At 46.3% G+C, this 23,869-nt stretch overlaps 1 protein-coding gene, 1 long non-coding RNA gene and 1 other non-coding gene across 12 annotated transcripts in view; 2 read left to right on the plus strand and 1 right to left on the minus strand.

Moving 5' to 3' along the window:
• The window catches only part of ARMH1 (armadillo like helical domain containing 1), a 49,299-nt gene extending 39,264 nt beyond the window's left edge, over window positions 1–10,035 (plus strand). For all 10 annotated transcript variants that reach the window (XM_045064405.1, XM_045064408.1, XM_045064401.1 and 7 more), the window contains 6 exons: window positions 8,564–8,686; window positions 8,778–8,850; window positions 8,988–9,117; window positions 9,220–9,297; window positions 9,576–9,657; window positions 9,735–10,035. In XM_045064405.1, coding sequence (XP_044920340.1) covers window positions 8,564–8,686; window positions 8,778–8,850; window positions 8,988–9,117; window positions 9,220–9,297; window positions 9,576–9,657; window positions 9,735–9,853 — 605 coding nt within the window. In that variant the 3' untranslated portion in view covers window positions 9,854–10,035. The remainder of the gene's footprint in view (window positions 1–8,563; window positions 8,687–8,777; window positions 8,851–8,987; window positions 9,118–9,219; window positions 9,298–9,575; window positions 9,658–9,734) is intronic.
• Window positions 10,036–13,894: 3,859 nt separating this feature from the next.
• On the minus strand, window positions 13,895–14,010 carry LOC123387489. The gene has a single exon (XR_006601926.1). It is a non-coding gene; the product is annotated as a U5 spliceosomal RNA (small nuclear RNA).
• Window positions 14,011–15,444: 1,434 nt separating this feature from the next.
• Window positions 15,445–23,307, plus strand: LOC123387329. Its single transcript, XR_006601740.1, has 3 exons — window positions 15,445–15,623; window positions 22,913–23,051; window positions 23,146–23,307. It is a non-coding gene; the product is annotated as an uncharacterized LOC123387329 (long non-coding RNA).
• Window positions 23,308–23,869: the final 562 nt, after the last annotated feature.

Consider the following 23,869-nt stretch of genomic DNA (forward strand, 5'->3'; position numbering starts at 1 on the left):
AGAATTTGGTCTTATGTAGGCAGAGAATACCATGTATGGTCAGGGAAATTTCATAAAAATATTTTCACTCATTCTTTCCACCCTGAGTATTTTGAGTCATTTCTTGCTGCAGGAGAATTCTCTTAAGCTTAGGCAAGTGTTTTTCCCGGGTGTCCTGGCAGTAAGGTGCGGCCAGCTTGTGGCTTGGAAGGGCCCAACTCCTAAGGTGAGGCAAAGTGTGCTGCGGCAGCCTGGGCCCAGCAGAGTTGGGCACGAGGGTGTGCTGACCACGCAGATCCGAAACCCCACTAATTCAAAAAGAAGGAAGGAAGTTTCACAACCAAACAATAAGAGAACAGGTGAGAAAGACTTGGGGGTTTCATGCACCAGGCTAGCATCCCAGGCTGCATTTTTGTCCAAGTGGGAGAATGTTTGGGGGAAGCCAGGGAAGGTCATAAGCTGGTCCCTCTCCCTCTGTGATTCCAAGTTAGAACCACATCTGAGCAAGCAGAGGATGGAGTTGGGGGGTGCCACTGGGATTGGGAGGGCTCTCCTGCAGGACCTGGAAGGAGGAGAAAAAGAAGGAGAAAGCCCAGCAGCAAGCAATAGCTGAACATCCTAGGAAGTGTTTCTTTCTTTTTTTTTTTTTTAAGATTTTATTTATGTATTTGACAGACAGAGATCACAAGTAGGCAGAGAGGCAAGCAGAGAGAGAGAGGAGAAAGCAGGCTCCCCGCTGAGCAGAGAGCCCGGTGCAGGGCTCGATCCCAGGACCCTGAGATCATGACCTGAGCCGAAGACAGAGGCTCAACCCACTGAGCCACCCAGGTGCCCCCCTAGGAAGTGTTTCTTAATGAAGCAGCGGTTTCTGAATCAGGTTGCTCCGGAGAGAAAAGGGGCTGCCGTACAAGGCTTGTCCCTGGAATACTAAGCACCAGGAGGGGTTGCAGGGATGTCCTTAAGAGCCCTTCTGCCAGAGAGTAAATCTTTGATTCTGTGATTGGGAAAAACAGGCAGAGAAAAGACTGGCTTTGTGCGGGACTTCAGGACAGGGCCTCTGTGTGCTCCGTGGCTCTGCAGTGTCGGTGGATGGGATGCTTCCCCCCAACCCCCACCCCGACCCAGGACTTGAGACAAGGGCAGTCTGAGAGAGGCCTTACTGGTACCTTTCCTTACACAGACTCACCAGCCCAAACTGGTTCTCCTTCCTGCCAAAGAGCACTCTGAGTCCTGGAGAGAAGTCAGCCCCCCTCCTTCTGGGAGTGTTGGCCGCTGGCGACGCTCAGCACCAGGCAGGAGAAGAGTGTATGGAGTCTGAGACCCAGGATGGGGCTGCTGGATGCCTCTCCAGCCTCTGCCTCCAGGTGAACAGGCCACTCACTGAGCTGCTGGGCACTGTCAGTGACAGTCTTCCGACAAGATTAGAAGTCACCAGCACATGTCCGTGGTTAGGCACCCTAGGCGTGTTTGTAGTTAAAGCTTGCAAGGGCTGCACGCAGCCTTCTGTAGACACCGGCTCTGCGTGCTCTGCAGATCTGTGCGCTCCTGTCACTGGCCCCTGGACCCCTGCGCCTTGTCCCCTACTGCACAGGAGAGGCTGCAGTCCCTTCACCTTTCCGTGTGCCTGCCTTCTCTGCCGTGAGGACTCAGGCGTGTGGCTCAGTTCTAGGCTGACGAGGAAGCATAAGGTCCTGGCTTCCAAGTGTTCTCTCAGAGTTGGCCATGGCGGGGCTGGAAGGATGGCCTTGCACCATCTCCAGCCTGTGAAGAGGCAGGACCAGGCACGGCTCCCAGGCTCAGGGCAGATGAGGGCTGCAGTGGGCAGTGCAGAGCCTCTTCTGAGGTCATCTCCCACCAGGCTGGCAGTTTCCACAGTCTTGGGCTGCCATCACCTCAATAGTCTCTAGTGTGCGGGAATGTGGAATCCAGCCAATTCTCTTCAACTTTTATGGACTGGACTGGTTTGAGGCTCAGGGGAGGCAGAGGCGCCTCAGATATGTTCACTGGTGTTCACAGTAGTGGGGAGGCTATTACTGGATGACAGCAGGACTCCATGGTGAGCAAATGGCCAGAGACACAGGACACCTACTCCTCAGAGGTCCAGAGTGGAGGCAGAGGGAGAACAGGCCAGACAAAGCTACTTGAAATCTAGTTGCTGAAGTGAGTCTAGAAGAATAGGTAACAATTGGCAGGTGAAGAAGACTCTTTTTTCTGATAATGGTAGGCTAGGAAGTTTGGATGTTGAGTCGTTTTTAGTCACAACACTTCTGATACCAAATGGGGGGAGGGGGATTTCCACACCAAGCAATTATCCAATTCTCCACAGACATCAGTCTGGTACCCTACAATTTAATTCAATTCTGACACTAACTACCCAGAGTTAGCTTCAGACTCCACAGGTTTGGAGACAGTTTGAGACTCCACAGCCCCTCAAGACTGCCCTCACTTCAAATGCCAATCACAAGTATTAGGTCTCCATATTATTCATCCTTCTGTCCAACTTGGCTACAAAGCCAGGGAATTCATGCAAGCCTTCCTCCCTTTCAAGTTCAGTCATTTGCTAGAACAACTCACAGAGCTCAGGAAAGCATTTTGCTTACTACTAACAGTTTAGTAGAAGGGATACAGCTCACGAACAGGAAAACGGAGGAGATGTATAAGGCAAGGTGTGGGTTGGGGGACTGCTCTAGGCACACCACCCTCCCACACTGCAGTGCATTCACCCATCCAGAATTCTCTAGACCTATCACTCCAGGGTTTTTATGGAGGTTGCACTAGGTAGGCATGGCTATTGGTGATTGATGAGCAAATCATTGGCTATTAATGATTAATTCACTCTCCAGGCCCTCTCCCCTCTCTAGAGGTCAGGAGATAGAGCTAAAAGTTCCAATCTTGTAATCATGCCTTGGTCTTTCTACTGATCAGTCCCCAGGCTCCCAGTCAGTTATTTCATTTAACATATAAAGAGTCCCAGTTATTTCATTTAACATATAAAGGACACTTCACATTCTGGAGATTCCAAGGGTATTTCTGAACGTGTACTAGGAACCAGGGGCAAAAATCAAATATCTATTCACCATCATACCATAAATATCTAAAAGGAAATTTGTAATCTTCTTAATAATAAAGAGCAGGGGTGCCTGGCTGGCTCAGTCAGCAAAGCATGGGACTCGATCTCAGGGTTGTGAGTTCAAGTCCCACATTGGGCATGGAGCCTACTTAAAAAAAAAAAAGAAAAAGAAAAGAAAAGAAAAAGTAAAAGAAAAAAAATATATAGTACAATAAGCAATTACCAGACCAAAACCTAGGGGAAGGTGAGAACCCAGAATGATAAGTCCAGCACTCAAACCTGAGGCCACTTTGATCCTGAAGAAACTAAGCAGTATCAAATGGCAAGAAAGAAGGTACCCAGGGCCTGCCCCAGGTGGGAGGTGTGATACCTCAAGCATAAATACATTAAGCTGGGACCCGGGAAGACAAAGCCCTCAACATAAGGATAAGCCAGAAGTAAGCTGGTTCTCAAATGACCTTGCATGGACTGTACAACCAACTGTGTGGTCCAGAAAACCTCAAGTCTTGAACTTGGACAAAAATGGTTCAGAATAGTTAGTGCCCAGGTAGCCAATAGAAAGGGAAATGCTCTTTAGAAGAAATATCTTCATCCTAGCTCTGAAGTTTTTTCCGGCAATTAATTTTGCAAATATAAGGCCAACCCAGGGACTCCTGGATGGTTCAGTCGAGCACCTGCATTTGGCTCAGGTCATGATTCCAGGATCTTGGGATTGAGTCCCACATTGGACTCCTTGCTCAGCTGGGAACCTGCTTCTCCCCCTGTTTGCTACTCTGCCTGCTTGTGCTCTTACTCTGCCAAGTAAATAAATAAAATCTTAAAAAAAAAAAAAAATCACTCAGGGCACCTGTGGCTCAGTGGTTTAAGCTTCTGCCTTTGGCTCAGGTCATGATTCCAGGGTCCTGGGATCGAGCCCCACCTCTGGCTCTCTGCTCATCAGGGAGTCTGCCTCCTCCTCTCTCTCTGCATACTTGTGATCTTTATCAAATAAATAAATAAAATCCAAAAAAAAAAAAAAGCACAGATCAATATCCATCATCAATATAGATGCAAAAATCCTCAACAAAAGATTAGCAAGTAGGGGGCTCCTGGGTGGCTCAGTTGTTAAGCATCTGCCTTGGGTTCAGGTCATAATCCCAGGGTCCTGGGATCCAGCCCTGCATCTAGCTACCCACTCGGCACGAAGCCTGCTTCTCCCTCTCCCATTCCCCCTACTTGTGTTCCCTCTCTCGCTGTGTCTCTCTCCGTCAAATAAATAAAATCTTTAAAAAAGATTAGCAATTAGGATTCAGCAATATGTAAAAAGAATCACATACCATGACCAATTGGAGTTTTTTCCAGGAATGCAAGGTTGGTTCAATATTCAAAAAAATCAATCAATTTAATCTACCAAATTAACAGGCTAAAAAAGAAAACTTACATTATTAAATAATCAGTTCAGAAAATGCATTTGACAAAGTCAGCACCTGTTGATAAAAACCCTCAGGAAAATAGAACTAGAGAACTTCCCCAACTTGATTTAAAAAAAAAAAAAAGAAAATTTACCAAAAATCTAATAGTGAAACATTGAACACTTTGCCCCTAAGTTAAGGAACAAGCCAAGAATGTCTACTGAAAGATTACTACTACCAAAAGAATAATGGCCCTAGTGGACAATTATCTACAGGTTTGTCATATTTCTGTGTGTCTTTTAAATAAAATACCGACTGCTCTTTGTCCCAGACTATCTTTTCAAGGATACTGATGAGCAAACAGTTTTGGAAAATAAAGATATTTCCCCCTTTAGAGCAAAAGGCAGGCATGCTTACTGACTGTAACATTTAGGTTTTCTGAGATAAGTGTTTCTCATTGTAGTGCACACCACTGCACAAGCAGGCATCCATGTGTGTTACCCCCATAGGACTTGAGGGCAAAAGAATTTGATCCAGAAGAGAAAAATCACATAGTCAATATGAAGAATATAAAAAAAGACACCACTAAAAATGTTACACACATTAAAATGATAAAAAGATATCATGAACTTATTTCAATGTTTGAAAATGTAGATGAAAACTGCTAGAAATTATAACCTAACAAAATGGACTTCTGAAGAAAGAGAAAACATAAATAGTCCTCTAACAATTAAAAAAAAAATGAATCAGCATTTTTTTTAAACTTTTTTTTTTTTAAAGATTTTATTTATTTATTTGACAGACAGAGATCACAAGCAGGTAGAGAGGCAGGCAGGCAGAGAGAGAGAGAGAAGAGGAAGCAGGCTCCCCGCTGAGCAGAGAGCCCGATATGGGACTCGATCCCAGGACCCTGAGATCATGACCTGAGCCGAAGGCAGAGGCTTAACCCTCTGAGCCACCCAGGCGCCCCCCATGAATCAGCATTTTGAAAAAGATTTTATTTGACAGAGACACAGTGAGAGAGGGAACATAAGCAAGGGAAGTGGGAGAGGGAGAAACAGGTTTTCCACTGAGCTGGAAGCCAGATGCAGAGCTCAATCCCAGGACCCCGGGATCATGACCTGAGCTGAAGGCAGCTGCCCAACTGGCTGAGCCACCCAGGTGCCCCGAATCAGTATTTCTTTTCTAAAATCAGCTTTAGAGAATTCTATCAGTCATTCAAGATAAAATTCTTGTCTTACAGAAACTCTTCTCAAGATTAGAAAAAGAGAATACAACCCCCAACTCATTTTCTAAGGTTAGCCTAATCTTTTTTAAGGTAGCCTAATCTTAATATAAAAAATCCATCAATGATAGCATGCAAAAGAGAAACTATACACCAATCTTACTCATGAAGATAGCTGCAAAAACTCTACACAAAATATTAGCAAATTGAATCTAGCAGCATATGCCAGGGATAATATGTCATTTAGAAATGCATATATATCGGGACGCCTGGGTGGCTCAGTTGGTTAAGCGGCTGCCTTCGGCTCAGGTCATGATCCCAGCGTCCTGGGATCGAGTCCCACATTGGGCTCCTTGCTTGGCAGGGAGCCTGCTTCTCCCTCTGCCTCTGCCTGCCTTTCTGTCTGCCTGTGCTCGCTCTCTCCCCTTCTCTCTCTGATAAAAAAAAAAAAAAAAAAAAAAAAAAAAAAAAAAAAAAAAAGGCATATATATCTTAATATATCTTAATTTAATAGGAATTAAGTCTTAATAGGAAATAAGTCTAAAAATTTAATGTCTGTTCAATAAGAGATATCTACAAAAAACTATGACAAATGCCATACCTAACAGATGAAACATTGGAAACTTTTCCTTTGAGCTCAGAAATGAGGCAAACTTGCAAACACTCCTCTCCCCAGAAATCTTTAGTAAAAGGGGACACATTTAATCTGAAGAGATACCAGCGTGTACTTAGCTTATGTTTGCCACTTTTTCTGTAACTAACTACAGTTCTCCAAGACTGGCGTCTGTTCCTATGCTGCGGTGCTACTGCTAGGAAAATTTGTGAAAGGGATTTTTGGAAAAGACATGTTGGTCCAAGAAAACAAGGAAATGTGCAGTTTTTAACAAAAATGTAGTAGGGAGGATGGCACCCATGGGTGTGCAAATGAGCCCGCTGGGTGAGATGGTGGGGTTGACCAGTAGCGCAGGGTCACAGCTGCCCCACCCACTGCTCCGAGGGGGAGGGGTCCGAAACATTTTTTTTAAGGGGCCGTGGGTGGCTCAGCTGGTTAAGTATGGGATTCTCGGTATCACCCCAGATCACGATCTTTTGGGTTGTGGGATCCACCTGCCTTACGTTCCTAGAGCTCTGAGCTGCTCTTGTTCACTCTGATTCCCCCCAACTCTAAACAAGTCTTCTAGAACAATACTTACTGACTAGGGGGAAGAAAAGACAGCATATCTTAAAATTTTGCTCAACCCTAGGGAGCCTTGGAACCCCAAATAGCAGTATTGTTTAACTGTTAAAAGATGTTTAACTGTTAAAAGAACCCGATGTGGGACTCGACCCCAGGATGCTGGAATCATGACCTGAAAAATCGTGGCCTGAGCCGAAAACAGCTGCTTAACCAACTGAGCCACCCAGGGGTCCCAAGAATCTATTTTTGACACAAACATTTAGCCTTACCTAAGTAAGGCCTCCAAAAATTGCACTATCAATTCTCTAATGTTTCATTCTGCAAACACTCTTGGCATTTACACCAAAGAGCCAATTAAAGCAGAAAAGAAACGCTATGCAGAAAGATCTGTGCCCATCCTCACAGATACTGGCTGATCCCCCTACGCTTGCGGTGCCTTTACACCTGCCAGCAAACGCTTTTCTTCCATGGCAGGGAATTATCTCAAGCATATCCTTACTGGGCAAAACTTTCTTGACAGGGACATGAAAGGTTAATTTTCACTATTCGAAGAGATATTAGTGGTAATAGTTGCCATGTGTCTATTATGAGTTCTGGTATGTAAATGAGCTAGTCAGGGAACTGCGCTTCCCCGACGTCTTAGCTCCCCCTAGCTCCCCCTAGCTCCCCCTAGCTCCCCCTAGCTCCCCCTAGCTCCCCCTAGCTCCCCCTAGCGTAGAGAGGCCCCCACACCTGACTACCCAGCTGGAGAACAGCATGTTTTGTCTTTTCTGTCTTCCACGTAGCAAGCATGTGAGTTTAAAATAACACTTATCCCAGTGTCCCATCACTTGACCAACTTCCCCTGCCCTCTTCCAGCTCTGTCTTTATGACTTCCTCTTGACAAAAATATTCCTGGAGCAAAAGGCGTTTAGGGCAGCCTTGCCCAAAGACTGGGGTAATGCTGAAATGAATAAATGACTGGAAAGTATCTCTAGGAAAACCCCCCTCCATAAACTCTAGTTCCTTCCTCCTTCCTAATCTAAAGTGTTTCCTTTATGCTCCCACATCCTTCCTGGCTGTAGTATCTTAACTAAAGTGCTTTATCTCTATGCCTCGTTTCCTGGGACCTATACAGGGTTAACGAGACAGTGTCATTGCAAAGCAAAGCTCTTTTGGTTGTGGTGAGCTTCAGTGGGATGCTGTGTGGAAAGCCTAGGGAAAGAAGGGATCCATATATGGTTTGTCAGAAACTACTGCAGTCTACCTGGCTTCAACCCTTTCTCACTCTCTGCCACACATCCTCCACCCACTCGCTCTGTCTCCCTCACTCCTGGGTCTTGGCCCATCTTTTCTCCCCTAGAAGACCTAGCCCCTCCCACCTCCGTGACACCTCAGTGGGGCCTCCAGCTCTGACAGCCTCTAAGCCTCCTTGATGGGTAGGCTCACCGTCCAACCTTTCTTCCTCCCTCTGTAGCTAGTTCTGTGAAGGGAGAGTGAGGGGAATGAGGCTCGGCCCCCTCCTCCTCCTCCTCTTTAGCCCCAGATCCAGCAGGACTGTGGTGTTGCCTCCCCAGCTTCTCCCACACACACCTTGCACGGTAAAAAGGTGCTAGGAAAAGTGCAGGAAGGGGATGGGGGTAAAAGGAAGCGACTTGGTTCAACGGGGGTCTTTGCTTGCTTGGTGCGGACGGGGGTGGTTGGGAGCATCAGGCCTCCCCAGGGCCTCTGCCCTTCAACAGCCATCGAGCTGATCAAGGACCTGGTCAACTACGACGTGTGCCAGGAGCTGCTCAAGGGCCTGGTGGAGTTGCTGATACCGTCCGTCAGGGAGACCAGAAAACTGCAGCCCAAAATCCTCAACGGTAGGGAGTCGCTCAGATTGAGGCTGCGGGGCTGGGCGGGGTGGGGGTTGGGATGCAGGGCCGCCTGCCTCACGGCCGCCCCCTCCGCCAGACTCCTTGGTTCCCCAGCTCACCGCCCACCTGCCGGTGTTCTTGCAGCAGGCCGCGGCGGCCAAAGCCATCCGGTAAGCGGGCAGGAAGAATGGGAATGGGGGTGGAATGCGGCAAGCCAGCTGGCGGGGCCCGCGGGGCCCGGAGGGGTTCGGGCTGCCGGGCGCCGGAGGGTCCCAAGGGCTCGCCGCCGCCCGAATTCCCGGCCCAGGGTCCTGGCGCGCAGCAACACGAGCATCGCGGAGGAGATGCTGCACCTGCGCGTGGTGCACAGCCTGTTGGCCGCCATGGGCAACTCGGACCACTGCAACAGCCAGCGTCAGGCCAGCCTCACGCTGGAGGTGAGCGGCGGGGCGGCGGGGCAGCTGGACCGCGGGGCGGCGGGTGGGTGGGCCCCAGGCGTGGGCACCGCAGTCACCCCGTCGCTCCGCCCGCGGTCGCAGTACTTCGTGCAGATGTTCCCGGTGGTGGAGGAGCATGTCCGTCGGTCCATGGGAGAGGAGCTCTACCAGCTCTTCCTTGTAAGCGTCCTCGCCCCCAAGGGTTGGGCCCCCACGGAAGGTCCCGCCTCCACAGCGCCCCTCCCCCGGGCCACAACCCCTGCGCACGCTGCGCCCAGGGGCCTGCCGCTGGAGGGACCGCCAGCGCTTGGGCTCCTTCCCATCCCCCGGCGTGGTTCCGTTCCCTTCCCGGCCCTTCCAGTCAGCGCCAGAGCCCGCAGCATGCCTCCGCCCCGCCCCCACTTCCAAGTCCAGACTGCCCTGGGACCCCAGCAGGTGCCCTTTGCTCCTGTCCTCAGAGCAATGCCGAGGACTTGTACATGAAAATAGATAGCATTCAGGCGGACATCTTGGCGGCCAACAAAGTCAATGTTTCCAAAGGTGAGTGGGAGAGGGAGGGGACCTGGAGCAGAGGTGCAGCGGGCACCCAGACTCAGGCTCGCCTCTCTTGCTTCCAGTATTACACCAAGGTGGCGTGCCCCGCAGCAACACGGCCTTTTATCTTGAAGCTCATGACAAGGATCAGCTGGATTACATCTCATACTTCCAGAAGGAGGATATGGAGGGAAAGGAGTAACGGAGCGTCTGAGGCAATCCAGAAAGGTCCGGGCGGTGTTTCAGGAAGTCTGGGAGAAGGATCCTGGGGTCACGCTCACGGTGACCCCACTGGCCCTAGGTGGGAGGCTGAGGGTTGGGCCTACCTGTAGGGGAGAGGGAGAGCTGCCGGCTGGCAGGAATTCAATAAATAGTCTTGCTATCTGTCTGTTCTCTCTGTAGCGGGGAGGGGGAAATTAAATAAGAGCTTTTTTGGGCCGGGGTGCCTCTGCTCATCCAGCTTGCCCGGATGGAAGGAACATCAACGTTCTGGAAGATTTAAGGACATAGCCTGAGGAGAGACCCTCACCTCTGCTTCCTCTTCGCGGTCCCCTGCACACTCACCTGCTTGTTCTCCCGTTGCTTCCGTGTTCTCTTTTGCGGATTCATCCTCTCAACCCAGCTTCTTTCAAACTGGAGTGACCTTGAGGCTCTTCTCTATCTACTTTTTCACCCTGGTGATCTCATCCAACTCCTAAACTTTAAATGCCATTTATATGCCATTGATTCCCACATGTCCATTTCCAGTTAAATCTTTCCACCTCTTTGTGTCCAAAACTGAACTCCTGATCCTCAGCCACTCTCCCCAGCTCAACTGATGGCAACTCCTCATCCTTTCTGCCACTCAGAACAAAACAGCATTCTCCTTAATGTTTCTCTTCAACATCTGCATCCCATTCTGTTGATTTTACCTTCCAAGTATATCCAGAATTCAACCAAATCTCACTACTCTGTTGCTAATACCTTAATCTGAGGCACAAGCAAGGGGAGGGCCAGGGGGAAAAGGAGAAGTGGCGATCCTGACCTGAGTGGAAGGCAGACGCTTAACCAATGAGGGTAGTCCTTTTAAACTTAGATTTCGTTACTGCTGAAAACCTTGCAGGAATCTCCATTTTAAGAACAGTAAACCTAAATCCTGCAGAGAGGGTCGTACGCAGTCTAGTCTCCGCAGTCTAGTCTCCCATGATCTCTGAACTGTCTCCTAATTCTCCGGATAGTATAGCTATATGGTTCTTAGAACCTAGAGTTCTTGTCACCTCAGCTATATACCTACATGGTGAACTCCCTCACCTTGCAACTCTATACAAAAGTCACCTTCTCAGTGAGGGCTACTAATCCTACCACTGTGTATACTCTGGTCCCCAAACCCCTTATGCTGCTATTTTTTTCCCCCACAACACTTACTACTTTGTATATGGTCTGTCTCTCCACCTGTATATAAGCTCAACTAAGGGGTATTTTTGTTCTTTACTAATACATCCCAAACACTGAGAACAATGCTTGGCATGCCCATGTTAATGACCGAGGTAATTGTGAGGAAATTGTCATCAAATCAGAGGAAATGAAGTCAGATAGCAGTAATTCTGCAGGTGGCCACAAGAGGGCATCATCGGTCCCTGATACTGTTAAATCTAAGGCAGCCCAGACTTCCCCTCAAACTTGACTGAACTTTGAGAGAAAAGTTAACAAAATATCTAGTTATGCTTTCATAAAAGTAAGTGGGTTTTCTGTAAAGAAGAGTCTCTTTGTAGTCTTCAGATGGCCTTTGTAGAATGATGATAAAAAGGTACCCTAGAGGGGCGCCTGGGTGGCTCAGTGGGTTAAGCCGCTGCCTTCGGCTCAGGTCATGATCTCAGGGTCCTGGGATCGAGTCCCGCGTCGGGCTCTCTGCTCAGCAGGGAGCCTGCTTCCCTCTCTCTCTCTGCCTGCCTCTCCATCTACTTGTGATTTCTCTCTGTCAAATAAATAAATAAAATCTTTGAAAAAAAAAAAAAAAAAAAAAAGGTACCCTAGAAATTTTTTGGAAATTTGAATAATCGGAAAATCCAAAAATCTGGAAGCCACTGTTCTAAGGTGACCATAGTTCAATAAAACAATGGAGGGGCACCTGGGTGGCTCAGTCGTTAAGCGTCTGCCTTCAGCTCAGGTCATGATCCGAGGGTTCTGGATGGAGCGGGCATTGGGCTCCCTGCTCTGCAAGGAGCCTTCTTCTCCCTTTCCCACTCTCCCTGCTTGTGTTCCCTCTCTCGCTGTTTCTCTCTGTCAAATAAATAAATAAAATCTTTTTTTTTTAATGGAACTTTTTAAATTGAATCAAGTATAATATATATGTAAATCATACGCATTACATGGAATTTATTAATACATATTTCCCCCACTGTTTACAAGTTCAAAGCTACAAAAAGTTGAAAGAAAAATACAGTGAATAGGGCACCTGGGTGGCTCAGATGGTTGGGTGTCTGCCTTCGGCTTGCCTCATGATCTAAAGGTCGTGGGATTGAGTCCTGCATCAGGCTCCCTGCTCCTCAGGGAGACTGCTTCTGCCTCTGCCTTTGCCTCTCTCTCTGTCTCATGAATAGAAAAATAAAATCTTTTTTTTTTTTTTAATGCAGTGAATATCTGTATACCTATCACTCTTGGACACATTTGCATTCTCTCTCTCTCTCTGTTTACTGAACCACTGGAAAGTTTCCGTTATTGAGGCACATGGCTGGCTCAGTCGATAGAGCATGCAACTCTTTGATCTCATGGTCCTGAGTTCTAAGTTGCACATTCAGAGTAGAGATGACTTTTTAAAAACCAAGCTTCAGATATCATGACATGTCACTACTAAATACTTAACATGATGTTTCTACTAAGAATAAAGACCTTCTCCTACATAATTACAGTATCATTATTTTAGTGGTCTGAGTAATGGTCCCCAAATATGTCCACATCCTATGCCTGGAACCTGTGAATATGTTACTTCACATGGTAAAAAGAATTTTGTGGGTGTGACTAAAGTAAGGGTCTTGAGATGGGGAGATTATTCTGAATTAGCAGGTAGACCTGAGATAATCACAAGAGTCTTTATAATTTTTACAGAGGGAGGCAGGAGGATCCAGAGTTAGAACTAGGAGATGACAGGACAGAAGCAAAAGAGAGTGATGTGAAGGCATCACATTCAGTCAGCTTCTAGAAACTGAATGAGGCAAGGAAACAGTCTCCTCTGAAGTCTCTAGAAGGAAGGCAACACCTTCATTTTAGACTGCTGACCTACAGAACTGTAAGAGAAAAGTTTGTGTTATATTGCCAAGTTTGTAGTTACTTGTTAGAACAGCAACCAGAAAGCCTATACAATTATAAATATCTGAAATAGAGTGCATATGAAAATTTCTACAACTGTCCCCAAAATGTACCTTCTGTTTTCTTTCCCTTTTTAAAAAATTTATTTTTGGGTTACCTGGATGTCTCAGTCTTTTTAAGTAAAAAAATAAGTTTATTTAGATTTATTTTAGAGAGTGTGCATGAGTGGGGGAGGGGCTGAGAGAGGCAAAAAAGCAGACGCCCCTGAACGCATAGCTGGATGTGGGGCTCCATCCCAAGATGCTGAGATCAAGACCCAAAGAGAAACCAAGAATAGGAGACTTAACCGACTGAGCTACCCGGGTGCCCCCGACCTTGAACTTTAAAAGTTTTACTGGGGTGACGTCTGGGTGTCTCAGGGGGTTAAAGCCTCTGTCTTGGGCTCAGGTCATGACCCCAGAAACCTGGGATGGAGCCCTGCCTGCATCAGGCTCTCCGCTCAGCGGGGAGCCTGCTTCCTCCTCTCTCTGCCTGCTTCTCTACTTGTGATCTCTGTCTGTCAAATAAAATCTTTTTTTATTGGGGGATGGGGTGGCTCAGTGGGTTAAGACCTCTGTCTGCGGCTCAGATCATATTCCCAGAGTCCCAGGATCAAAAACCCTGAATCAGGCTCCCAGCTCACGGGGGGGAGGGCGGGGGGGGGGCTGCCTCTCAGCCTATTTGTGATCTCTGAGAAAAAAGTGTTAATTCAGGAGAACCCAGGTGGCTCCGGTTGGGTGTCTGTCTTCCACTCTGGTCCTGATCCCACCATCACATGAGGTACCTTTCTCAGTGGAGGAGCCTGCAGCTGTTACCCTGTTTTTGCTGTCAAATTTCTTTCTACGGCTCGTTAACGTTTCTAGCACAAGACTATCAATAATCTATTTAGAATAAGTCTGATATTCCACAAACTTTAGTAAGCCCTGCAAACGCAAGGCCTCAAAAAATTGGGTAAACACTCAGAATTGTTCCTCTCCACGGAAATCTTTAGTAAAAGGCGAAAGATTTATACGATCTGAAGAGAAACCAGAGTATGCTTAGGGAACCGCTCACACAGAGCTCGGGTGACTGTCACTCCTAGAACAGCAATGGTAATTACTTAGCCAAAAGAGTCACGGACATCCGCTTTTATCTCAGTCAATTCTGTGATAGCCGTCTGATTTCTGGAGAGGGGGAAAAAAAAAGTCGAAAAAAAAAATCTAGCCGTTTTAAAATAAGAAATACCATGGGTGCAGGGCATTGTGGGTATGTAAATGACGCTTAGTCACCACTCTCCGGTTGCCGGAAATTCCTTAGATCGTTTTCCTGCTAGGCCTGGAGCCACCACCTGGGGGCAGGGCAGAAGCCAGATTTGCAGGGAAGTAAGATGCCCGATTCAGTCTCATTTTTTTGTTTGTTTGTTTTTGTTTTCATTTTGTTTTATAATTGACACTCCAAGGTAAAATTTATCTTGAATTAAAAATTAAAAATTAGGGGCGCCTGGGTGGCTCAGTGGGTTAAAGCCTCTGCCTTTGGCTCAGGTCATGATCTCAGGATCCTGGAATCGAGCCCCGCTTCGGGCTCTCTGCTCAGCAGGGAGCCTGCTTCCTCCTCTCTCTCTCTGCCTGCCTCTCGGCCTACTTGTCATCTCTGTCTGTCAAATAAATAAAAATTTAAAAAAATCTTTAAAAAATTAAAAATTAAATTTGAGGGGCGCCTGGGTGGCTCAGTGGGTTAAGCCTCTGCCTTCGGCTCAGGTCATGGTGTCAGGGTCCTGGGATGGAGCCCCGCATTGGTCTCTCTGCTCAGCAGGGAGCCTGCTTCCCCCTCTTTCTGCCTGCCTCTCTGCCTACTTGTGATCTCTGTCTGTCAAATAAATAAATAAAATATTTTTAAAAAATTTAAATTTGACCTTTTTTAAGTCTTGAAAATAATTGTCTTCATCCATTCATTCAACAAAAATATTGAACACTGTGTCAAACCCTGTGCTGGACCTTAGGAATGTATGGTGAGCACGAATAACGGAATGTTCAGTGACACATGGGTCAAGCGTGGAAAAAATCTTCAAAGCTGGGTGGTGAGCGTATTCAGGGAAACAGGGAAACCTGATCCTCACATGCCAAGCAAAGAGCTTCCACCCTCCCCGAGAAACCAAAACTCTCTAAAGGACAACGTGATCAGATTAATAGCATGAAGCAGCATCTGGTGTTATTGGTGTTACAGGTAGAATTGTTCTTTCCCAAATTCATTTGTTCAAGTCTTTACTCCCTATCTCAGAGTGTGACTATTTAGAAATAGGGTCACTCCAGGTGTAATCAGTTAAGTTGAGGCTTCCAGAACTGTGTAGACATTTCTGTGGTTTAAGCCACCCAGTCTGGGGTGTTTGTTATGGAACTCTAGAAAATACACCTGGGTACTTGCTAGATATGCAAATTATCAGGCCCCACCCCCAGGCCTACGGAGTCAGAAAGGGGTAGGGGGCGGGGGAAGAACCCAAGAGTCTGGGTGAACAATCCTCGCGTGATTCTGATGCGGGCTATATTGCGAACCACTGAACACTCACCACTCCGGCTCAAGTTTGAACACCCACTCAGTTTGGAGAGTATAGCCAGCAAGAAAGCCAGAGAGAAATAAATGATGGCCCAGACTGCCCTAGGAAGGAGTGCAAGGTGAGGAGAGGCAAGCCACTCAGATCCCTGGAGAACAGAGGCAGGGGCGGCTGGGTGGCTCGGTCTGTTGTGCGTCTGCCTTCCGTTCAGGTCAGGATCCCAGGGTCGTGGGATCCAGCCCCACACTGGGCTTCTTGCTCAGCAGTGAGTCTGTCTCCCGCTCTCCTTCTGCCCCTCCACCTGCTCGCTCGCTCTCTCTCAAATAAGTGAAAATCTAAAGCACACACACAGTGGTCTACGTGTGCAATTAATCAGGAAGGCTGGGGGGAAACCAGGAGGGTGCACCAAAACGAAACCAAGGGCGGAAAGACGTTTCAGGAAGGGAGTCGTCCCTTCTGTCCAATCCGGGAAATGGAGCGGCAAGGTCCACAGGCTCCCCCAGCCGGGCAGTTGCCGGCGACCTGGCCAGAGGGGTTTCCAGGGAGCTGGGAGCTGGCGGGTGAGCGGAGGTCAGGAAGCAGGCAGGCGGCGCAGACAGCTCTAGGGACAACGCTGGCCCTGAAAAATCAAGAGACCAGGAGACGGGTTCTGGAAAGGCGGGAAATCTGCTCGGCGGGGAGCCTGCCCGCCGCCCCCCCCCCCGCGCCACCGTCTACTTATGATCTCTCTGTCAAATAAATAAAATCTTTTAAAAAAGTGACGTGTTTCAGAATGCCTGGGTGGCTCAGTCCGTTAAGCGTCTGCCTTCAGCTGAGGTCATGATCCCAGGGTCTGGGTATCGAGTCCCGTATCAGGCTCCTTGCTCCTTTGAGAGTCTGCTTCTCCCTCTGCTTGCTGCGTCTCCCGCTTGTGCTCTCTTGCGCGCGCTCTCTCTCTCTCTCTCTGGCAAATAAATTTTTTTTTTTAAATCTTTAAAAATTTTTCTTTAAAGTGACATGTTTCTTTTGTGCTAATATGACTCCTCTGAATGACCTAACTAGATTAACTGGTTACCAGGCAAATTGAGCCCACAAGAAAGGAAGCCAATATTTAAATTACCAGGTTATTGTCTGACCCATTGAGATGATTTATTCTCAACATAAACATATAAACTCAATGCGAGATGCCTAACTAAAGCAAGCACCAGCAAAAAAACCAAGATAGTTTTTCTTCTAAGGTTTAGGCTTTACCCAGAATTCCTTATACAGGAGCGAGCCCATACCTAGGGTCATTGCTCCCACAACAAAACCTTGGGCTGCCATATGCACATGGATCGGGTGAACAGACATTTTAGTATTTCCCCCCCGCTCTTCAGTTTATGTAATCCATATACAATTGTTGCAAACCCCGCCATTTCAATGGGAACAAACGGTGCCTCTCTAGCTTTTCAGATCATCATACAAAGGAGAAACATCTGTGCCAGTTGACATAGTGGAGGAAGAATCCTACCATGACGGGACTTAGGCTCTAACTCATCGTGTGACTCTTGATCTCAGGGTTGTGAGTTCAAGACCAACGTTGCACAGAGAAATTACTTAGAAAAGATAAATACCAATGAATATGGAAAAACATATGCACAAGTGATTATTTTTAATAATGCAGTATTATTTTTTAGAAGATTTATTTATTTATTTGATAGGTGAGTGGACGGGCAGAAGGTCTAGAGAGAACCCGGAAGCGGACCTCCCAGTGAGCTCGGAGCCGGATGTGGAGCTTGATCCCAGGATCCCAAGAGTTCATGATCTGAGCTGAAAGGAAGTCAGCTGCTTAACGGACTGAGCCACCCAGGCACTCCAGATGCCGTATTATTTGTAAAAGCAAAATGCTGCTAAATAATTTAAATTCCTACCTACATGGACTGTTTACAGTTTATCTGCACAGCGGAGTAGTATGAAGCCAAAAAAAAAAAAAAAAAAAAAAAAAAAAGAGGGAGATCTCTAAAGACCGATATTGAACAATTTCCAGGATACATTTTTGGTTGATTCAAGTAAGGTGAGGGTGTATCTTTTGTTAAGGGAAATAAACTAGGGGTGCCTGGGTGGCTGAGTCAGTTAAGTGCCTGCCTTCAGCTCAGGTCAAGCCCCATGGCTCCTTGCTCCGCAGGAAGTCGGCTTCCTCTCTCTCTCTCTTCCTCTGCCCCTCCTCCCTGCTTGTTGTCTCTCTCTCTCTCTCTCTCTGTGTCTCTCAAATAAGTAAAATCTTTTCTATTTTTTTATTTTAAAAAATATTTATTTATTTATTTATTTATTTATTTTTAAATGGGGATGCACCTGGGTGGTTCACTTGTTAAGTGACTGCCTTCAGCTCAGGCCACAATCCCCCGGTCCTGGGATCAAGGCCTACATCAGGCTCCCTGCTCAGCAGAGAGCCTGCTTCTCCAGCTGCTGCTTCCCTGCTTGTGTTCCCTCTCTCTCTGTCAAAAGGGAAATAAGCTATGTGTTTGTTTGTCATTATTATAATTATTATTTCCAAACAGAATCACAGATTAAACCAGAAACTAATGAACACAGGGTCAGAGGGAATGAGGTGGAGAGAATGAGGACCAGAGTGACTTCTCTGAGTTTATATATTTTTATGGTTTCAGCAGGCAGCTAAAAGACTACATTCCCCAGCCTCCCTGGATTCTTATAATCCCCATGTGACTAAGTTCAAGTTAAAGTAGAGGTAGAAATATTATAAGTAGATGTAAATGAAAGTATCCTCAGTCTCTGTAAAGTATTTCTGAGACTATGGGGGGGTATGAGGTATGGTGAGCACTGCCTGATGAATCACAGACCTGTACCCCTGAAACAAATAATACATTATAGGTTTAAAAAAAATTATTTCTGAGACTTTGAACAGGATGGAGTAACTCTTCCTTTAACTTTTTTTTTACCTGCTTCCTGAGCAGGGGCCTGGGGGGTGGATGATGGCTGCAATGTCAGCAAACTTCTTCCTGTGAGAATTGGGGTAAGGAGCCCTGATTTGTATCATTTGCCCATTTTTGTGGGTGTAAATATTCCCACCATGCCTGATGTCAAGCTACCAACTCGAAGTCACTAAAGATGGAGTTGAGAAGAGATACACACATGAAGGGGCCAGCCCCAGCCCTGAGCTGGTGGGTCATACACCGATGGCCATGTGCAGCCACAAGGGCAATAATTCGGTAAGGGATTCACAAGATAAAAAGATGTAAAATGTGGGCCCCTGGGTGGCTCAATCAATTAAGTGTCTACCTTCAGCTTAGATTGTGATCCAAGGGTCCTGGGATGGAGTCCCACACTGGGTTCCCTGCTTGGTGGGGAGTCTGCTTCTCCCTCTGCCTCTGGCTCCCTCTCTCTGTCTCTCATGAGTAAAATAACATCTTTTTTAAAAAAGATGTAAAAAATGACATCAAAAATGTAAAATGTGGTAGGTGGGGGAGAGTAATAATGCTGAACTTTACAGTGGGATCAAACAAGTTATCAACTTCTAACAGATTATTCTAGAGAGAAGTTATTCTATGTAAGCCTCTTTTTTTTAATACAACAGAACAAATCCACTTTACTTTTTTTTTTTTAAGATTTTATTTATTTATTTAACAAACAGAGAGAGATCACAAGTAGGCAGAGAGGCAGGCAGAGAGAGAGGGGGAAGCAGGCTCCCCGCTGAGCAGAGAGTCCGATGCGGGGCTTGGTTCCAGGACCCTGAGATCATGACCTGAACTGAAGGCAGAGGCTTAACCCACCGAGCCATCCAGGTGCCCTACTTTTCTTTTTTTTTAAGATTTTATTTATTTATTTATATGAGAGAGAGAGCATGACAGGAGAGAGATCAGTGGGAGAAGCAGACTCCCTGCCGAGCAGAGAGCCCGATGTGGGGCTCGATCCCAGGACCCTGGGATCATGACCTGAGCCGAAGGCAGAGGCTTTAACCCACTTAGCCACCCAGGTGCCCCTCACTGAGTTTGAATCCTTGAGGGGTAAAGCATCCCATGGATTCTGTGTCCAATGACCACAGCCAGAAGATTGCTTTGGAATCTGGCATGAATCATGCCACGGTTTCCATGGGCCCCAATTGTCCTTTCCCCAGATTACTCAGGTTTTGTTTTGTTTGCCACAAGGAGTCACTATGTCATTCTTACATATAAGCGTATCTCTTGCCTAGAGAGCATTCAGTTTAATCTCTAGCACAAACTCCTTCAATTTTCAGAGCTGTGTTCTCCCTCTGTGCCAGAGACCTGCTTGTTGGCAGCAAAAATGGCCCTGAACCACAGCCTTCCAGATACTTGTCATTTTAGAAATCCTGTCCATAGGGACCCCTGGGGGGGCTAAGTCCAAAGAGTGTCTGCCTTTGGTTCAGGTCATGATCTCAGGCTCCTGTGATCAAGCCCCATGTCAGACTCAGCAGGGAGCCTGCTTCTCCCTCTCCCTCTCTGTGTTCTCTCTCTTTCTCTCAAATAAATAAATTTTTAAAAAGAAAGAAATCCTGTCCATAGCAGGTCTCCACAGGCTCCAAAATGGAGGAAAGAAATCTTGATAAGGTTTTCCTTTTTAAACATATTTAAAGCACATTTGAGGAAATGTTTACATCTATTAAATTGTAGTACTGGGTGTGTTTTTGTCCTCTGTGTTTTTCTGTGGAGTTAGAAATAATACTTTTTTATTTTTTTTAAGAGAAAGAGAGCAAGAGAATGAGTCTTAAGCAAGTTCCATGCCCAGTGCGGAGCCCATCTCGGGGGTCAATCTTACAACCTCCAGATCATGACCTGAGCCAAAATTACGAATCTAACACTTAACCAACTGAGCCACCCAGGCACCCCTCATGACAAATTTTTAAAATAAAAATTAGAGGGGCACCTAGGTGGCTCAGTCCTTAAGTGTCTGCTTTTGGCTCAGGTCATGATCTGGAGTCCTGGAATCAAGAGTGCTGCATTGGGGCTCCTGGGTGGCTCAGTGGGTTAAGCTGCTGCCTTCAGCTCGGGTCATGATCTCAGGGTTCTGGGAACGAGTCCCGCATCGGGCTCTCTGCTCAGCCGGGAGCCTGCTCCCTCCTCTCTCTCTCTGCCTGCCTCTCTGCCTACTTGTGATCTCTCTCTGTCAAATAAATAAATAAAATCTTAAAAAACAAAACAAAACAAAACAAAGAGTGCTGCATTGAGCACCTCACATCTGGCTCCCTTGTCAGTGGGGAGTCTGCTTCTCCTTCTGTCCATCCCCCTGCTCGTGCTGTCTCTCACTTTCAAATAAATAATTAAAAATTTTTTTAAATAAAATCTTTTTTTTTTAAAGATTTTATTTATTTATTTGAGAGAGAGGCAGAGAGCAGGAGAGAGAGGAGAAGCAGGCTCCCCGTTGGACAGGGAGCCCAATGTGGGGCTCCATTCCAGGACCCAGGAATCATGACCTGAGCCAAAGGCAGATGCTTGAACAACTGAGCCATCCAGGCGCTGCAATAAATAAAATCATTTAAAAAAAAAATGAGGGGCGCCTGGGTGGCTCAGTGGGTTAAGCCGCTGCCTTTGGCTCAGGTCATGATCTCGGGGTCCTGGGATCCAGTCCCGCATCAGGCTCTCTGCTTGGCGGGGAGTCTGCTTCCTCCTCTCTCTATCTCTGCCTGCCTCTCTGCCTACTTGTGATCTCTCTCTGTCAAATAAATAAATAAAATCTTAAAAAAAAAAAATGAGAGGGGCGCCTGGGTGGCTCAGTGGGTTAAGCCGCTGCCTTCAGCTCGGGTCATGATCCCAGGGTTCTGGGATGGAGCCCCACATTGGGTTTTCTGCTCAGCAGGGAGCCTGCTTCCTCCTCCCTCTCTGCCTGCCTCTCTGCCTACTTGTTATCTCTCTCTGTCAAATAAATAAATAAAATCTTTAAAAATAAATAAATAAAAATGAGAAATGAGGAAGGAGAGATGAGAAAAGTATGAAACTCTTACTATGGAAATTACTTCACCTAGTAAAAAACACATCTCGAAGTCTGATGTTTGAATCAATTTCAAGATTTGTGAAGCATTAATCATATGAGTCATTTTAAAAAAAAAGGTCTAGTGTGAAAATTAAGTCAAAATTGTACCAATGTAAATGCATCCACGGTGAAGATTCTTTAAGGTGAAACTCAGTGAACCTATTTGTTTGGTTATTTATTTATTTATTTATGTTATTTATTTAGTTGACAGACAGAGGTCATAGGCAGAGAGAAAGAGAAGCAGGCTCCCTGCAGAGCAGAGAGCCGGATGCAGGGCTCCATCCCAGGACCCTGGGATCGTGACCTGAGCTGAAGGCAGGGACTTTAACCCACTGAGTCACCAGGTGCCCCCTAAATAAATAAAATATTTTTTAAAATTGTCTATTTAGATCTTATGCCCATTTTATTTTATTTTATTTACGAGAGAGAGAGCATGCATGCCTGTGCATGCCAGGGGTGGGAAGTCGGCAGAAAAAATTAATTTTTCTTTTTTTTTCTCAAGGTTTTTATTTATTCATTTGAGACAGAGAGAGCATGAGCAGGGGAGAGGGAAAAGCAAGCTCCCTGCTGAGGCAGGAGCCGTATGTCGGGCTCATTCCAAGGACCCTGGGATCATGACCTGAGCATGAGGGAGATGCTTAACCATCTGAGCCACCCAGGCGCCCCAGTAAAGAGAATTTTTTTTTTCTTTTTTAGCAGAGAGAATCTTAAGCAGGCTCCATGCCCAGAAGAGAGCCTGATGTGGCACTTCATCTCATGACCCTGGGTGACATCATGTCCTGAGCCAAAATCAAGATATGGACGCTTAACCAACTGAGCCACCCAGGTGTCCCAATCTCATGCCCATTTTAAAGTTTATTTATTTTTTAGTAATCTCTATACCCAATGAGGGGCTCAAACTCACAATTCCAAGATGGAGAATCACATGCTCTTCTGACCAAGTCACCAGGTGCCCTATTAATTTGTTAGGACTTAGTTGCCTTTTTATTCTATATTTTTCTCATTTACATATTTTTCTATCACTCTTACGAGGTTTGTCTAGCTTATTAAGACTTTCAAACAGCTAATTTTTTTTTTTTTTTTTTGGAAGTAGGTTCCACGCCCAGCCTGGGGTTGAAATCCCAGCCCTGAGATCAAGAGTCACATGCTCTACCAACTGAGCCAGCCAGGCACCCCTCCAAACAACTAAATTTTCTAAATTCTTTTTTTTTTTTTTAAGATTTTATTTATTTATCAGAGAGAGAGAGGGAGAGCGAGCGAGCACAGGCAGACAGAATGGCAGGCAGGGGCAGAGGGAGAAGCAGGCTCCCTGCTGAGGAAGGAGCCCAATGTGGGACTCGATCCCAGGACGCTGGGATCATGACCTGAGCCAAAGGCAGCTGCTTAACCAACTGAGCCACCCAGGCGTCCCTAAATTTTCTAAATTCTTTTTTAATTTTTTTTTCACAGATTTCTGCCTTTCTCCTCCCTCTCTTATTTTGTTGAATCTCAACTTTGTAGCTCTTTCCCAAATTATTGAACAATGTATGAAGAATATTTTCAGCTGCAGGTTAAAGAAAACATGAATAAAGATGGCTTAAACAACCAGGTGGGTTTTTGTTTTGCTTTGTTTTGTTTTGTATTTACACATGGAGCCTTGATGGAGGTGGTTGCTGACTTTGATTCAACTGCTCACCCTCCAGGAACCCTCGGGCTCTTCTCTCCTACTTGGCTGCCCTGAGTGTGTTGGATTTTTGATCTCATGACTATCCACCTACCTCATGATCACAAGGCAGCTGTCAGAACTCCAAAGGGAATATCCATGTCCAAGGCAATAAAAAAGAGGATGATATGTTACGAGCAAACCATTGTCAATGTCATTTCATTCCCTCCTATTAGAAAAGAACATATCCTCCCCCCCCCCCTCTGCCTGCCTCTCGGCCTACTTGTGTTCTCTGTCAAATAAACAAAATATAAAATAAAATAAAATAAAAGGAAAGGAAAGGAAACAACATATCCTGCCCAGAAGCCCCCAGAACATTCCTGCTTATATCTCATTGGCCAGAACCGTGTCACATGGCCCGCTCTCATTGCATGGGAATCTAAGAAAGCGGGTTATTTAGTTCTTCCAGGCCCTAATGGAGACATGAGTAAGGAGGCTGGGAATAGCTGTTGGGTTAGCCACCAACAGTGTGTGTGTGTCATAAACAACCGGGCTCGTTTGTTTTCAGTCTTCCTTGTTTTCTTTATCATTTCCCGATGCCTTTGGGGTGAATCCTCACCCTGATGTTGTTGCTCATTGTCTTATTTGGGCTGTGACCATTCTGCTCTTCAGTCCATGTATGGATTTCAACTATTAAAACTTTCATAATTGGTATTTCCAACCAATTCTTCCTGTTTATTCCTGCCTTATATTAACAATGTCCT

The sequence above is a fragment of the Mustela putorius genome, unplaced genomic scaffold, assembly GCF_011764305.1.
Source record: "Mustela putorius furo isolate JIRA1106 unplaced genomic scaffold, ASM1176430v1.1 tig00003853_pilon_pilon_pilon, whole genome shotgun sequence".
Classification (NCBI taxonomy): domain Eukaryota; kingdom Metazoa; phylum Chordata; class Mammalia; order Carnivora; family Mustelidae; genus Mustela; species Mustela putorius.